Source organism: Pavona decussata, unplaced genomic scaffold, assembly GCF_977016875.1.
Source record: "Pavona decussata unplaced genomic scaffold, jaPavDecu1.1 SCAFFOLD_87, whole genome shotgun sequence".
In the NCBI taxonomy this organism is placed as follows: Eukaryota; Metazoa; Cnidaria; class Anthozoa; order Scleractinia; family Agariciidae; genus Pavona; species Pavona decussata.
The window spans coordinates 6,470,526-6,486,292 of NW_028145504.1; the positions used below are offsets into that span (position 1 = coordinate 6,470,526).

Below are 15,767 nucleotides of genomic sequence, written 5' to 3' on the forward strand. Positions count from 1 at the left end.
GGTAAATAGTTTTTGACAAGCTTGACATTAAACTTTGAATTATTAAAATCAAGCAAAGTGTAGTAGTAAAAACTCACATTATTCAGGGCAGTCAAAGCTAGCATGTTGCATATCATCACCTGCGACGGTTCACTGCTTAGCTGATTCGTTAGAAAACGATGCTAGCGAATCCAGCAATTCGAACGAATAGTCGGAAATTGGGTACAAATCGACTGATTACAAATCGTCCTTGGGTACGAATCGCCTGGATAGAGGGTAAAGAAAATAAGAAAAGTACCGTATTCTTACCCATCACAAGATCCAAAACTCTATAAATCTTGGAGACCTTTTTCATTGGCTGGTAATCCACTCCTTTCCGATCACCATGGTGACGAGTAACACCGCTGTACCGGTGCACTGTGTGGTGGCTCATCATCATCATCGTGGTTCACCTCCTAGCGTCGCGTCAGCGTATAAAAATGGACGTCGAAGGAGTGTATTTTGGATACGTCAGGGACGAGTATCCAATGTGTTGGGGTGTGCCTTTCTCCGAAACTCAATTTCATCCAACATTCATCCAAGTAAGGCAACATGAGACATTATCTTTTTATTGATATATTTTGTTACAGTGTTACATCAACTGGTTTTTTCGCCGAGTTGTCTGTTCTCCAACGCAGATGATAGTGATGAATCAGCTGCACTAAATTGAAACTGATAATGCTGAGCAAATCCCGAATTAACTATCACTATACTACAGAAGAAAAACACAAAAATTTCTCGTTCTTTAAGCGTGAGCACGACTCGACGTTGGCGAAACTACTCGTTGGCGAAAAAAACGTAACCCTCGTTACAGTTATGTAGCGCGTTTTTAAATCTCGTTATAGTTTACAGTGTACTGGTGGCATGTGTAGCGTACGGTTCAGTTATTCACCCTGACGAAGTTAAGGCCGGGTTATTCTGGTCGAAATGTAGGTGGCAGAAGAATTTATGTCTAGATCTAAATGTACTTATTAAAGGTCTTTGAACTGTTTTCACGAGGGAACAGACATATTGTGATTTATTATTCAACACATTGTGATATGGTCATTGCGAGCTCAATATATGTCGTCTGCACACAACAGATATCCTGCGATATACGTAGTTTTCATGCGTCCGGGAGAAAAATGGCAGAGCGCTTTCAAAAAGTAACGACCTCGGAAGAACACCAAACTATAAATAACGCTGTGTTATACTGAACACAACAAAGACAACCAAGTTTGCTGTTAAATAAGAATTGTAATCGTTTGTACAAAATCTTTTACTGCTTTCCTTTCTATTTATGAACTGGCAAATTAAGCTTACAGTTCAGCAAAAAGTATTGTTTTTGAAACACTTTTGGATTGTCCCGTATTCTAGGGCTCAGAAATTACAAACAGTGGATGTATTTCCTTAGATTGGTTCTCGCAACCGTTAAACAGAGATCTCGACTCGTCTTGAAGAGATGGAGAAAACCACCTGAAAAAAATCCGAGCTCGCACTGAAGTGCCTCGAGAAATTTTAGCTTTCTGGCAGACAAAAAGATAGACGGTGTACAAAGTAATTATTCTTAGAAACATCAGATCTAGACCCACTTGAAAAACCGTTTAGTTTCATAAAAGATCCAGAGTTCTTGCAAGCAACAAGGCACTACATGCGTTTGTCAAAACACTGAGGAAAGATCATGAAATTGCGTGCGTAGTAAACAAAGAAACAATCACCCGAGAAATCGTTGAAAAGCTTTTCCAGTCTTTTAGCTCAGCCCAGCTGACACAACAAATTCTTCGCAGCTTCAAAATACTGTTTGGTTTTAGCTTTTGAGGCTAGAGATTTGTAGAAAATTTTGCCGGAGCGATTGGCACACAAGACGAGTACTCAATTTTTTAACTTGATGCAAAACGCTCTCGATTTCATTCAAACTTGAACAAAGCTGCCACTTTCATTCATCCCGGTCGGCACGTGGGAAAATGTTACAAGTTTCTTTTTTCTGTTTTTTTTTTTTTTTTTTTTTGACAAATTAGATCGCCTTCAGCTTTTCTGCCATAAACCCGTCTGTGCTTTGTTATCAATGTGTTCAATAATAAAACAATTATCCTGCTCAATCTTGTGGAATATCGCCTGATTTTAGCCAAATCGGCCTACGGCCTCTTCGGCTAAGTATCAGGCGATATTCCGCACGATTTCGCAGGATAATTGTTAAATACATCCAACGGACGAACAACAGCAAGACTTTATCAACCGCGTGGGGCATGAGCCCCAGCGGTTCGTGTTCTGCAGTCTATTTATTTTATTTATTTTTAACCGCGCGGGCCCGGGCCTCTACCTCGGCCAACAATGGCTGAGCTTCGGTTCTAGCAATTGTTAATTTAATTTGATTAAGATATTCATATTAATTTATTAATTACTAGTGTCAGTCAATAGTTATCTGTGTGAGGGGGTAGGGGGTGTGGAACATATGACCATACGCACTAAGAAAAACAAGACGTGGATCTACGTTACTTTTAATTTTTAATTATGAGAACGGGCATATATTTGTTTCAAGAGAGCATCTGCTTTCCTTGTGGTAGTATTTATTCTAGAACAAGATGTTTTTACCTCTACGCATGCGCATAACGTTGGTCCACGTTCTCAGCTGTATCCCAGTGTTGTTTCTCTAAAAGGTGAGTTCAACAGGTTTTGGGATTTTCAAGTCTCCAAGAAGTGAAGTATTTATTTTTGCTGCTCAGAGAAACAGCTTCCATCGCAAAGTAAATACAGTTTCAAACCTTTATTCGTAATTATATATGCAAAACTTTCCAGCGTGAATTTTCACACGGCCGTGCTAAAAATAGCTGTGGATGCCTCAAACTGTGTGGCACGCTTGACTGAGCACCAGAGAAAATTCAGCGGGCAGTGTTTTTCCTTTTGCTCAATATAACTGTTATTTTGCACGTGGTTTTATATTTTAAGTCGGGAATGTTTTTTATCTAATAGGAATATATCCTGTGTTCGTGTTTTTTAAACCGCCAATCCTTCTATTCGGGAATTCATAATTTATAGCCGAGTAATGCGACAATGGGAGCATGCCTTGGCACATTTTGATTACGTCATTGATAAGGGGAAAACCCCGCTCGTTCGATTTCGGCGTGAGTCACGCATGCTCCAGATATATTTGTCATTCGTGCAAGTACTTTTGCTAAAGCTACTTGTCAATATTTCGTTTAAGGTAAACAAGAAAAATTAAATTCCACGCGGTTCACCTTCCCTATAGAAGGTAGATCTTGTTTGTTCTATAAACACTGCAAATGTAGGTAAGATTTCTGCACAGCCCCATACATTATGCGATAGTTCGAATAGCAAAAGTAGGTTTCAAGCCTGGATTGGAAAAAAATTTCCACTTGATAAGACAAATCGTTTATTACGTGGGGGGGGCGGGGGGGCGATGGTTTTTCAAAACATTTTGTGTTTCAAAAGATGAGTAGCACAATCACCATGCCCATTTGGGGGTGGTAGGAAAACTTTCATTGATTTATTCTATCAAACATCTTCAATAAAGCTAGATTTTTGCATAAAGCTGTGGTTGACATTGTTAATTACCATAAAAGTGTAATCAAAGGCTCCTGTGAGCCAACTCGTGAATGCAGATGACACATAGTAATTGCAATTTAGACGGCTACGGAAACTTCCTCAAAAGCTAAAAGAAATTATATCTTTGCCCGATTATGTAACGAAAAATGACCATTCTTGTACTATTAAAATGATTGTCAAATTATTCTGTACAGATTGAATAAGCCGATTATTCTGATGCGCCGATTAAAAAATATCACGTGTTTTTTTTATTCAAAGTTTATAGGAGCACGCCATGTGCAGCTACGTCATGCAAATTCGTGTGATAGTCCGCGGCTACTGGATTTCGCGATCGGGCTAGTGGATTCTAACCATCACTTGCCCGATGGGCAAGTGAAGTTTTTTTGGGAATTAAAATTACAAAATTACTGTAGGGCAAGCCGATCTCACAAAGGGAAATATGTTCAACAAAGTATCGCATTACGATTCATGCCCGACATAAATGCGTGAAATTTTTCCTTTGGAGTTCAGTCCACGCAATCCTCAAGTAAAAATAATGAACTATGACAAGCTCTTGCTAAATAAGAATTATTTATCGACCGCGTCCTTTTGCTTTCCCATAAATTACCAGTTGTAAATTTCGAAAATGAAACATTTTTTCCCTTTGAAACCTCTATGAAAGCTGACAAGATCTTAAACTGGTGTTCATTTCACCAGACATTTGCATAATTTTGTTTACGACGTCAATGATGCGTGACATGGCACGTTCCGCTTTCGCGTGAAAACTGACAAATTAAATTATTTTTTAATTAAATTATTTTTTAATTAAATTATTTTTAATTCTTGAAAGAAACCGCACTTCGTAGAAAAAAACGAAAAAATCCTATAACTTTGCTCAGATTCAACGAAAAATCCCCATTCTTACACTAAAATGATTGTCAAATTATTCTCTACAGAATGAATGAGAGAATTCTGACGCGTCGTGAAACAAATTTTCACGTTTTTTTTTTTTTCACTAATTGAGTTTACGACCCCGGACTTTCTGAAAAACTGAAAAAACTTGAAACTTTGCTCAGATTGAACGAAAAATCGCCATTCTTGCACTAAATGATCGTCAAATTATTCTCTACATATTGAATAAGAATTTCCTGATGCGCCATGAACAACAAATGTTCGCGTGTTTTTTTCCACTAATTGAATTTAAAACTCATTCACTGCGCACGCCCGAAAGTTAACGACAAAACCGACTGATCGACCGACCAAGTCGAGAGTCAGCTATCGCTATAACTCGTTCATTGCGCATGCGCGCATTCACGAGTTAAAAAGGGTAAACTACATTTTTATTTTTGAAAAAATAACGGGAAAAGATGAGAAAATGGGCAAATTTTGACTGTAACTCGTAACACAATCTTCACGGTAAAATTTTTCAAAAACATTTTTCATAAAAAAGGAAGCTTGTATGGCCAAACGGATTATACCTAGTGATAACACACAATAAACAATACATTTGAGCAAAATTTCAACATTTCCAGTTTATCAAAACACATTTAAAGGATTCATCTTTCTGGAGTATCCTTCCTGTAACGCTGCATTGAAGAATTTAGAGGTTCACTATGTTGTTGTCCGTAGTAGAGCTCAAGTTGATATCTGAGGGAATAAAAACATATCAACTAAATGCTCATACTTAATGTTTTAACATAGGGAAAAATCAGTCAAAGGCATCAACTATAAGCGGAGAAATGATAGCTCAAAGAAGTCGCTACGGTTTATTGAAACGCAATTACGCAATAATATTTTTTGAGGACTCACCTTTTAATTCACCGCCGTGATCCAAACAAGGTACAATCGGGTTAGGAAACCGAGCAGATCTGAATGCTCACAAGTTCCCCTTGTTATTTCCATACTCTCGTCCTCATAGCTTTGAAAACGACCAAAATATTACCTTTTGATTGAGTCGCTACGTTTTTCGTGATGTTGACGCCATATTGAAAGCGGAGTACGGCCATTAACCCCGCTAAGAGCGTTTGGAAATCTGCAGTTTACTTCGCAAAGACGCCATGCTTTCGTGTCGAAGAAAAAGCTTAGTAACCTCTCCTGATATGAATGTTACAGGGGAGGCCTGAGACATTTTTCAGGGAAATTAATTTTTCTGGATATTGAGCAATCTTCATGTTGTAAAGAGGGGTAGAAAGACAGTGTTTAGAGTGCCAGTAGATCTGAATGAGGAGATATTAGCCTCTATGTAGTCCAAAAGATCTGTTTAGAGGTCAAAACATTCCATTTTTACTTTTTACTTGTACCAGTGAACACAAAATTGGTAATTTGTAGGAAAGACCACGCCCGCAAGGGATCATGGGTAAATTAAAAATTCAGTTTAACAAGACAAAAATGTAATATTTTCCTAAAAATCAGTAAGATTTGTAAGTATGAGTTTCAAATAAACCAAAAGAAGTGATTATACCCCGAAATTAAAAATTTCATTATTTTCCGGCATGTTACAGAAATGGGTACGGTGATTGTGCTACTCATCAAAACTGAACCACCCCCCCCCCCCCCCAAAAAAAAAAAAATATTGTCATATAAAAATAAGACCCCACTTTTTAATTCTTATTTTAAAAAGTGTACCCTCCCCCCCGACCAGGCCATAATTCTCTCCTTTCTTTCTTACACATGCAGACTTTTTATTTTGTTTACATAGTAGCCTGTTCCAGGCTCTCAGATAGTCGAGGGCATTTGTGAAAAAGCAGGGGATCAACATCGCTGCTAAGTTCAGCCAAATTTTTAGGCTCTTATTTAATGTGTTTAGCTGATTGTGGACATCATATGTAGCTATTCTCAATGAGCTTCACTGAATACTCTAGTAAATTTCCTTTTTTTTACCACACTCAAACCATAGCACAAAACACAGCGCTGTCTCGATGTCACTTGTTTCTCAAGACCAGTACCGCATAACAACAGTTGCAGATGTTGTCATTGACATATTTCGTTAATTAGTAGTGTACCATCATCATCGCTCCTTTTTTTTTTACAAGAAACTGTTTTTTTTTTTCACAAGGCTGTAACGGGACTTCAGTGACGCTCAGTGGGACAAAAAATTGACGGTGAATGTGAATTTTGTTAGGAGGGTCCGAGGGCATGTTCCCCCGGGAAATTTTGAGTCTGAGCTCTCAGAAATGCCATTTCCTGCATTCTGAGTCACTTTCATGCTTCGTCAGTTTTTAAATATTATCAGTTAACAACGAACTCCGAGAATTTTTCCTTTTTGAGTTATTTTTGTGAAAAATAACTATATGTCAGCGCAAGTGGGCTATGTGAAGTTCAGTTTTTCATTCATGTATGTTTCAGTGTATGTTTGTATGTCACACCAATCAGATTGGAGCTATTATCAAGGTCAAGAACCAATCAAATCGTTTCTTATAAAGTATGAATATTTGAGGCTTGAGATTCGATTTACAGCCATCTTTGTGTTTTATATATAGTTGAGCGTTGTTGGACTCATTTCGCCGTTTCTGAGGCTCAAAATGGCAGCTGACAACTTACGGTTATAAATTTCAAATAAACACCCGCCCGGAAAGTTTTGTCGTGGCTTTAGATAATATTAGCAGATGAATTTAATTGCGGCTAGTTTTGAATAAAAGTACTGTCGCACTTTGAAAGTGTACCGAGGTTAGTAACAGTGGCTTCAATTTTGTCGGAAGCGAATTTTGTTCTCAAAAGGTATGTGCAGCTTGATATTCATTTGTGAGTTGTTTCAATTAGAACTGAGTATTGTTCGCCCAAAGTAACATGTAATAATTATTTCGAAGTAAAACTATTAATGTTTTCGTTTTAAACAACTTAGATTCAACGGATTCACAAGATCACGCAAAAATAAACACCAGCAGTGTCTTACGATGTCGAAGAAAATTCGTTGGCTTCTATTACAGTGCGGATAACATCAAGTTTGCATATTGTCGGTTTCTAAAGTGGGGTCGGCAGAATGTCGCAATATGTTTCAAGAACAAGTAAACAGCTGCGTTTCTCATATGAGGGAGGCACTGGTATCAAAATAAATCACACATAGAAATGTTTTTTGTTGTTGTTGTTTGTCAATTTAGATGTTTTAATGTCAAGACGGCCTGTTGTTTATATGGACAATTTTTTTTCTGAAAAACTGGCCAAATCTCAGTAAGAAAGGGGTTCGACTTATAGCCAAGTATTTGCGCCAAAAAATAATTATTGTAAGAGTGAAGATTCAATGTATACTCAACTATAAGCCGAGCAATTTTCAACAAACACTTCACTCTTAGCCACAGAATTAATCCGCAATTCTTGGTCAAAATAAGAAAAGCAAGATTTTGTCTAATTTTGACCGTATCAGAAACTGACCAATCAGAAAAATAACTATAATATAATAATAACTGTCGGTCATCGGACAATGTCCCACCAAAATTTGCCAATGTGCGATGAAATCGCAATGTCCCACCAAAATTTGCCAATGTCCGATGAAATCGCATCCTTGGTCGGACATTTTGTCCGGCCAAATTTTTGTATCAACATTTGACTATATCATTTACAAATAAAATTTGCCTTTTTTATACGCTACTCTTTCAAATGTACCTTTGTGGTTATGTCCGACCAAATTTTCCTTTTGTCCGACCAAAATGGTGCCCTAGTCGGACACATGTCCTTTCAAGGTAAAAAATTTATTTGCAGCCCTGCTTTATGGAACGTTCTTCATGTAAGCCTCCGCATGATCACATGTATTTCTACTTATCTTTTTAAATTAGCTTTAAATATTTCTTAGATATGTATATATAAACAAATATTGTAGTGATTATTTTTAAATTTTATGGTAGATTTTTTGGTTATTTATTGTTGTAATGCACTTTTGATCACCTAGTAAAAAGCGCACTATAATTATTATTTTAAATTATATTATTAAAATCTTCAATAACAAATTAAATTAGCAGTACATGTACAGTGCAATAATTTATGGACAAGAATGCTATAAATCTTATTAAGTGAGATACCATTTCTTCTTATAGGGTTCATCCGAAGGTTCCTTTCATTTCTTAAAATTTAATGAGCTATTCCCTTTGGACAAGGAGTTTGCAAGCGAAAATGTTGAGCCTAAAAAACAAGAAGCCTACAAGTCATACCAACAGGCTTTCAGGCGACTTACAGATGATGTTATTTCAGCCACAGTCAAACTGGGAGTGGATACTAAAGAAAAAGACTTAAATGTCAAAATTGCCAAAAATATCTTTCTTCCACTCCTTGGTCAAAATGGGTACTGTTTAATGAACAAGGAACATAAGTTCAAAGGAGTTGCAGGGTTGAAAACACCTGCCGATTGCAAAGTGGGTGGACTTTGGATAGGTAGGTACACCACTGCTTTGTTTTTCACCAACTGAAGCTTCTTGTAAATATCTAGCCTACATAGCTGGCTGTTTCATTGTTTTATTCAACACTGAACTCAATACAATATCATCATGGTCCATTACTGTGATTTTTAATTCGCTAAATCCATGGTAGTTCCTCAGTATGGTGACTGTCTACTTTGGAATGGAACCGGTCCATGAACTTTGTACGAGCAAACTCTATCTATGGAGTTTGAAATGCTTACTACCATTTGCGCTCAGCCGTGAAGCCTGACCGTTTCTTCACACATGTTTACTTTTCAAAGCTGACAGTTTCCCAGACAACTGTGGTGACTAAACAAATGGAAATGTTCGTTTGGAGCATGGAACTGTGCATGTTTGTCAAACAAACATTGCATGTTTTGATCACCTAGGTTTGCGCGACAGGAGAGAGTCATCAATCTGTAGTACTTTACATGTATATTCGTTCATCCGTGTTACAGATATGTCCGAGTTAGTTTAAATCAATTAAGGTAATCTATGACTATTACCGTATTTTCTCGATTAAACGCCGGACCCCGAGTAAACGCCGGGTCGAAACTGCTAATTTTTAAATAAACGCCGGGGGCGTTTGTTCAAGGTCCCGGCGTTTAATTTAGGTCACGGCATTTATTTGCGTCGAGCCAACAACTACAGATATTCACTAGAAAAGCACTTCTATGGCACGTTCTGTACGGTATACTGCTTTAATTTGTTATTTTAATAAATGCTTAACAAACAAGTCTGGCGTAACATTAACTGCGATGTATGCTGTACACCAAAACAAAATTGAAAATATATAGCAATGTTCACGTTCCTGTCGTTATGGCTGACGCACTCTCTTTCTTTTGTTGTAGTGCTCGCTGTCTTTAAAATTGCGAGGATCCCTCCAGCGTTTGTTTATTAGTTGTTTTAGCCTTGTCAAAAAATGATGAAAATTTTACTTCATTAATAAACGCCGGACCCCGATTAAACGCCGGGTTCAAATAAATGCTGGGTCCGTAAGGCCAAGTTTTAAATAAACGCCGGGGGCGTTTAATCGAGAAAATACGGTATTGTTTTTTTCTTAATGAAATCTTGAAGTGATAAAAGCTTTTGAAGCAAATTTGTAGCTGTTTTCTTTTGATTAATGCTGGGCTATGTAACACAAAGTGATTTGAAGCTGCCATGTAATGGCGGGACACGAGTCAATCAGTCAGCGTGTTGATTTAAGATTACCTGAGAGTAATCGCTAAATATAAACTAAAATATAACCAATGGGCAGACCTCAGCGTGACATTTATTTATTAAGGTAGTAGAACTGGTATAAGGTCAAAAATAAACCATACCAAAAAAAATTCAGTTTTTCAAAAGATATTTATGAGTGAAGAACAAATGCAAGAGATGAGGGTTTGTTTTAAGCTAGGAGCGGAGAAAATAAAGGCCGAAGTTGGTTGCTACGAGCGCCTTTTTGCGATGTTAATAATTAGCGGTCTGCAATCCGAGTCGATATGACATTGCGTTGACAGCTATTTTACACGAATTCAGTTTTCGTCATGCGATCCTGTCTTCACAGTTCTAGCGAAATTGAAGGGAAAAGTGGGAATATTTCTTTGGTACAACATCTTCCCTTTTAACTTCTGGACATTTCCTAATTCCAATGCTTTGTTTAGCCCTTCAAAGTCTACGAGAAAGCTGTTTTGATGTCTGACCCTCGCTGAGTCAAAGCCAAAACGCAGCATGAAGTCTCTTTCGCAACAGCGTTGCTATGCATTTCGCAATAGCGCTGTGCACTAATGATGTCACGAGATTTCACACCCCGTCGAGACTCAGACAAACAAAGTCATATTCTGTAAGAGATGTAGGGAAAAACATGTGAATGGCGAGCAGTTCGCTTCGATCTTTAACGGTTTTAACCGACGAAGACGACGTTCCTGGCTCTAAATTCGAAAGAGAACCACAGGAATACACAGTTGAGCAACTAAAACGGTGGCTAAAGTGCAGGGGCTTGAAATTAAGCGGTAAACGCGAGAACTCATCTCTATCATTTCTCAGGAATTGGCAACTGAAGAGATCCACAAGATTAGGATCGAAACCGCGATCTTGCCTGACCATTGCCTAAAATGCCACAGAATTTACTAACGGCTGAAGGACTCGTAGCAGCCCCTGGCCAGAGCAACACAGAAGAATTGCGTCAGTAATCAGTCTAATTAAGGTGTAATCAAAACACAGAAGGAAATTACTAAGCTCCTGCAACATAAACACAAACCTGACAGTTACAGAACAGAGCGGAGCGATAACAAAAACACAGCCGTAACTAAAGCGGCCTTTAGCCCTCAAATTAACGCATTGTAGAGCTTTTAAAGAAGCTACAATGCTAAAGAAAGGATCAAGAGACAAATGACCGTGATAAGTAACACAACGTCTTGCCACAAAAGCACTAAATAGCCGGACCCAGCAATACAAAAGCTGCAAGATCTGATAATGATTATTTATACACGGTTCAAATCCTCTCCTTACAAAGATAAAAAGAGAGGCTATACTGCCGCAAGACACACTGAAATCAGTGTCTTGCGGCAGTAGAGCCTCTCTTTTTATCTTTGTAAGGATAGGATTTGAACCAAACGCCACAAACGGCATAAGAACGACAGTCGCTACACAAAGAGGTCAATTAGATAGAACACAAAACCCAGACGTGACCTTTGAGATAAAAATACAAAACATGAGACATTTAAGCACGTGGCTTTGTTCAGTTACTATCGCGCAAATCCTCCAAATCATAAATGGCATTTAATAAGAAGAAAATACAGCGCTAAAAGAAAATTAGGGAGCACTGCTCATACAAGAGAGGGCGTTTCTTAAAAGACATACTCGTTATAGCGAAACTATAACTGAACATGGCTAAAAAACGCGAGTGGGAGTCACGCAGGCCTATCTTCTTTCCTTTTTACACTAGTTATGTTTTTCTCCGTAAAGAAATCCCGCGAACAAGCAGCTAGCCAACGCTTGCACTTCGCGATATCTTGTGTTGGTTTCGGAAATGGAATAAATACTTTCTTCCCTGATTGCTCAACCTTTTTGAGGGATTTCGGCCACTTGTCAGGATACCTCACGTCTGTTTTGCATTCACCCCAACTGCAGTGTTTGGTGGTTACCATTTCGGTCCGTCTTGGACGCTAATTGCGCGATTTCACCAAGTTTTTCGCTTTTTGGCATTGCTACGGCAGTATTCGCTCCTACATTTTCCTTTATCACATCCCAATGTTTGTCTGAGTCTGCGCGGGGGGTCTCATGGGATCTAATGTGACAAAATCTATTTTTAGTAATAGTGCACAGCGCTATTGTTTACGCCACCAGGTTTTTTTACGACAGCAATTGGAAAAATCCCTAGATTTTGCGTAGCAATTGTGTTAATGCTCCCATGGACACATTGAACAGCGCTCTACCTATGAGAATTCAATATGGCGTAGCAAAAAACAAGCATTCGAGGGCCAATTTTGCTGATTAAAATTGCTTATTTCGCTGCTGTGACAGACAACGTAGAAAGGTACCTGCAATTAAACGGTGTAGAATTATCAGATCTCCGTAAAATTTGCACCGTTTGTTTGTGTTATGTTGGGGAAACGTTGTTTAAATACCCGGTATGAACGAGACATTTAGGTTAAAATTATGGTTGTTCAAAGTTGAAGGACACATAAAAATATATCTAACCCTATATCTTCGTAAATAAATACCAGCATACCCCGTATTTTAAGGTGATTAGATGTTTTTGTCATAAATCAGCCCCAAATTAAATTATTTCCATAACTATCAAAGGAAAACAGTAAACCGGCAATCTCTAGTTTTATGAGCCCGCAATTAATTTCCAAATTCACACCTAAGGTGTGAAAATTGACACCTCGGACATGGATTTAGTAAGCCTATGTAGTTTTTATTTCAAAAAGTCCTTGTACATCTGTGAAATTTATTCTAAAAACGGACCTGTTTATAGCAGTTCTACCACCTTAAATTATGTAAAGAAAATTTATTTTCATATAAAGAGAAGCCCAAGTACATACAATTATGAATCTAGTTGTTCCTGAAATACTACATGCTACTGGAGAAATAAGAATTATGCAAATCAGGGAAAAACATGGCAAGCGCTTGTTGCACTAGCCTCCCACACAGTCGTTTTTAGAGGCTAGCAAAACACTTTAGCCCCTAAAAGTGACTGCATAGGAGGCTATTGCCAATCTATCTAGATCTCTCATTTTTTGCATTGCGTGCTAAGAAAAAATAGACACTGCTTGCTCGCTTGTGGCTGTTTACACTGTCTGTGATCATATAACGTTCAAAAAGTAAAATGGTAGTGAAATGTTTCCTTAGACAAAATACTGTGGAGTCCCGATTTCTCGAACCCTTAATTTTTTTTGATACTCCTTATAACTCGAAGCAAAAGTCGTTTCTCTTCTTTAGTCAAAGACTGCATTTTTACCCTCGATTCCTCGAACCAATTTTTGTTTCCCTTGGAGGTTAGAAAAATCGGGATTCCACTGTAATAAAAAAGTAAAAGGTGTAGCACAGTGTCACATTTGAGACATCAATTATCTTCTTTTCTTTTACTACAACTGTAATTTTTCATGCAGAATAATTGTTCAACACACTAAGAGCAATATATTTTTTGCGTCGAGCCATGGCCCATACAGGGAGCTTATCTTAAGTAACTAGGAGTATTTTACTTCCCCCTGGATGGAAAGCTAGTCCATCACAGGGTTCCCCTTGACCATCATTTTGCTGGTACACATTTGTGCCTCGGGTGGAGTCTAAGCACTGTGAAAGTAGATATCTTGCCCAAGAAAACAACACAATGATCCAGGCCAGGGCTTGAACTTGGACTGTACGATTCAGAGTTCAGTAATTACAAGATGACTGAAAAAAAAAGATAAAAATTACATCATAAAACCCCAAGATGAATAAATAAATAAATAAATAAATATGATAGCCAGTTACATGACTGTATACTTAAATTAGTAACATTTATCCTTATAGGTTATGAAGGTGCATTATTTGGAGAACCAGACTGGTTTGCTTATCCAAGAGGTATGTCAGTGTTAAAAAAACTCAAACTTATTGCCTGTTTACCTGAGGCAACTAAAAAATTATTTTTGGTAGAAATTAGAAGTTGAGTTGTTATCAATGGTAGCCTTTGAATTTATATTTTTCATAAGAAATTGATTTCAAGCTTGTTGGCCTTGCTGAATTTGTTCAGCATCAATTTTTCACGTGAAGCAAAGTTATGTCATTGAATAACAGACAAAAGTTGTGTTGAAGAAACTTGTTTGCATTTAACCTTTTGGAACTGTTTTCTTCACCCCAAGCATCATTTCTTCATCAATTTTTTTATGGGCCTGGACCTTCTATACAATGTACTTGCAGGAAAGATGTAGAGTGTAACCTCCTTTTCATTCAACCCCATGCATTCTGTTTTCCAAAATGAAGAGGTCTCTTGCTAATTGGGAAAAAATTCCTTGTGGGGTGAGGCTGAAGGCAGTGCATAGTGACTTCAGATTTTGTCTGCCAAGAGCTTAGCCATAGAGGGTGATATTTTCTCTTGCAGTTTAACCTAAAATGGACTTCGAAGAAGTCTACATGACATTGTATATACTTAATGACCAACTGTCATTTTTGCTTTGAAATTTTGTTATTTCACCACGATTCTAGCTCGTGGTGAAATTGTTCAACTAGATTTGTACACACCAGGCTACTCCCCCTGTTGCATGACAACTCTAACTTATCCCCACACCACCAAGATAATTAATCCCCACACTTCTAGCTTTGCCTGGATCTTCAAGTCACATATTACTCAATAGACATCTAGATACAGTAGTCACTCAAGAAGGCAATTCTTGGTTTTCACGTGACGTCACCAAATTCTAGAATCAAAACTGGGAGGCCTACAAAATTTTTACCTTCATTCAAGGAAAGATTACCTAAAAATATGTCTGTTCGCAATTTCTGAGCTCGATGTCGTGCTTCCTTTTGAAAATAGAACAGTTTCAATTTCCGAGTTTCCATCGTGCGTGACATACAGAGGACGGTGGTGACAGAGCTTTTCTGTGTCTTAAAAATGACTCTTCGGGTGATTTTCAGCATTCTAAACAATTTAAGTTTGAGGAGTAATATTAATCTAAACATTCGAAAATTCACAAGGGCAAACAAACCTCTTTTCTGGCAAAAGTGAACTCCAGATGTTTTTTCGTATTTCCGGCCGCCATGTTTGTGCCCCTCAGAGGGACACAAACATGGCGTCTCCATACTAAGCTCTACAAATTTATGTGGAACATTTTGTCAAATACCTCGAGTACGGAATGCCGCACAGACCTGACACTTGGACAGATGCCTTATTTATTTATCCTCTATACCATGTCAATTTCTTGACTTCATTCATGGAATGGTTTTGATTTTTTTTTTTCAATGGCGTGACAGTGAAAACCGAGAATATAATAATGTGTAACCATGTGTCCTCAGGCATTGCATCTATCTACATGTATCTATCTGGTAACCAAGCAAAAAGTGGTCTATTTGAAGGAGGAGTTTACTTTATACAAGTTGATGTATAGACTTTAAATATTTATTATTGCAGATTCTGAAGATTGTTGTGTTGCTGGAATAGGTAAATACAGTGATTACTTTCCTGAAAAAAGAGGGACCACACTGTCTAGGACTCTTAAGTTTTACAATAATTAATAGTAATTTACATTTGTAAAGCGCTAAAATTATAAAATATTCTGAAGCTCTTTACAGCATATTAACTAAAAGTATCAAAACGATTAAACGATGAAATATTAAAAATATTAAAAACATTAAAAATGTTAAAAATATTAAAGA

The 15,767-nt window shown here is 37.6% G+C and overlaps 1 protein-coding gene across 1 annotated transcript; it reads left to right on the plus strand.

Moving 5' to 3' along the window:
• Positions 1-401: 401 nt before the first annotated feature.
• Positions 402-15,660, plus strand: LOC146475098 (uncharacterized). The gene is made up of 4 exons (XM_085116792.1): positions 402-560; positions 8,568-8,901; positions 13,929-13,979; positions 15,523-15,660. The coding sequence occupies exons 1-4, from the start codon at positions 459-461 to the stop codon at positions 15,624-15,626; spliced, it is 591 nt and encodes a 196-aa protein (XP_084972918.1). The 5' UTR covers positions 402-458; the 3' UTR covers positions 15,627-15,660.
• The last annotated feature ends 107 nt before the right edge of the window (positions 15,661-15,767 follow it).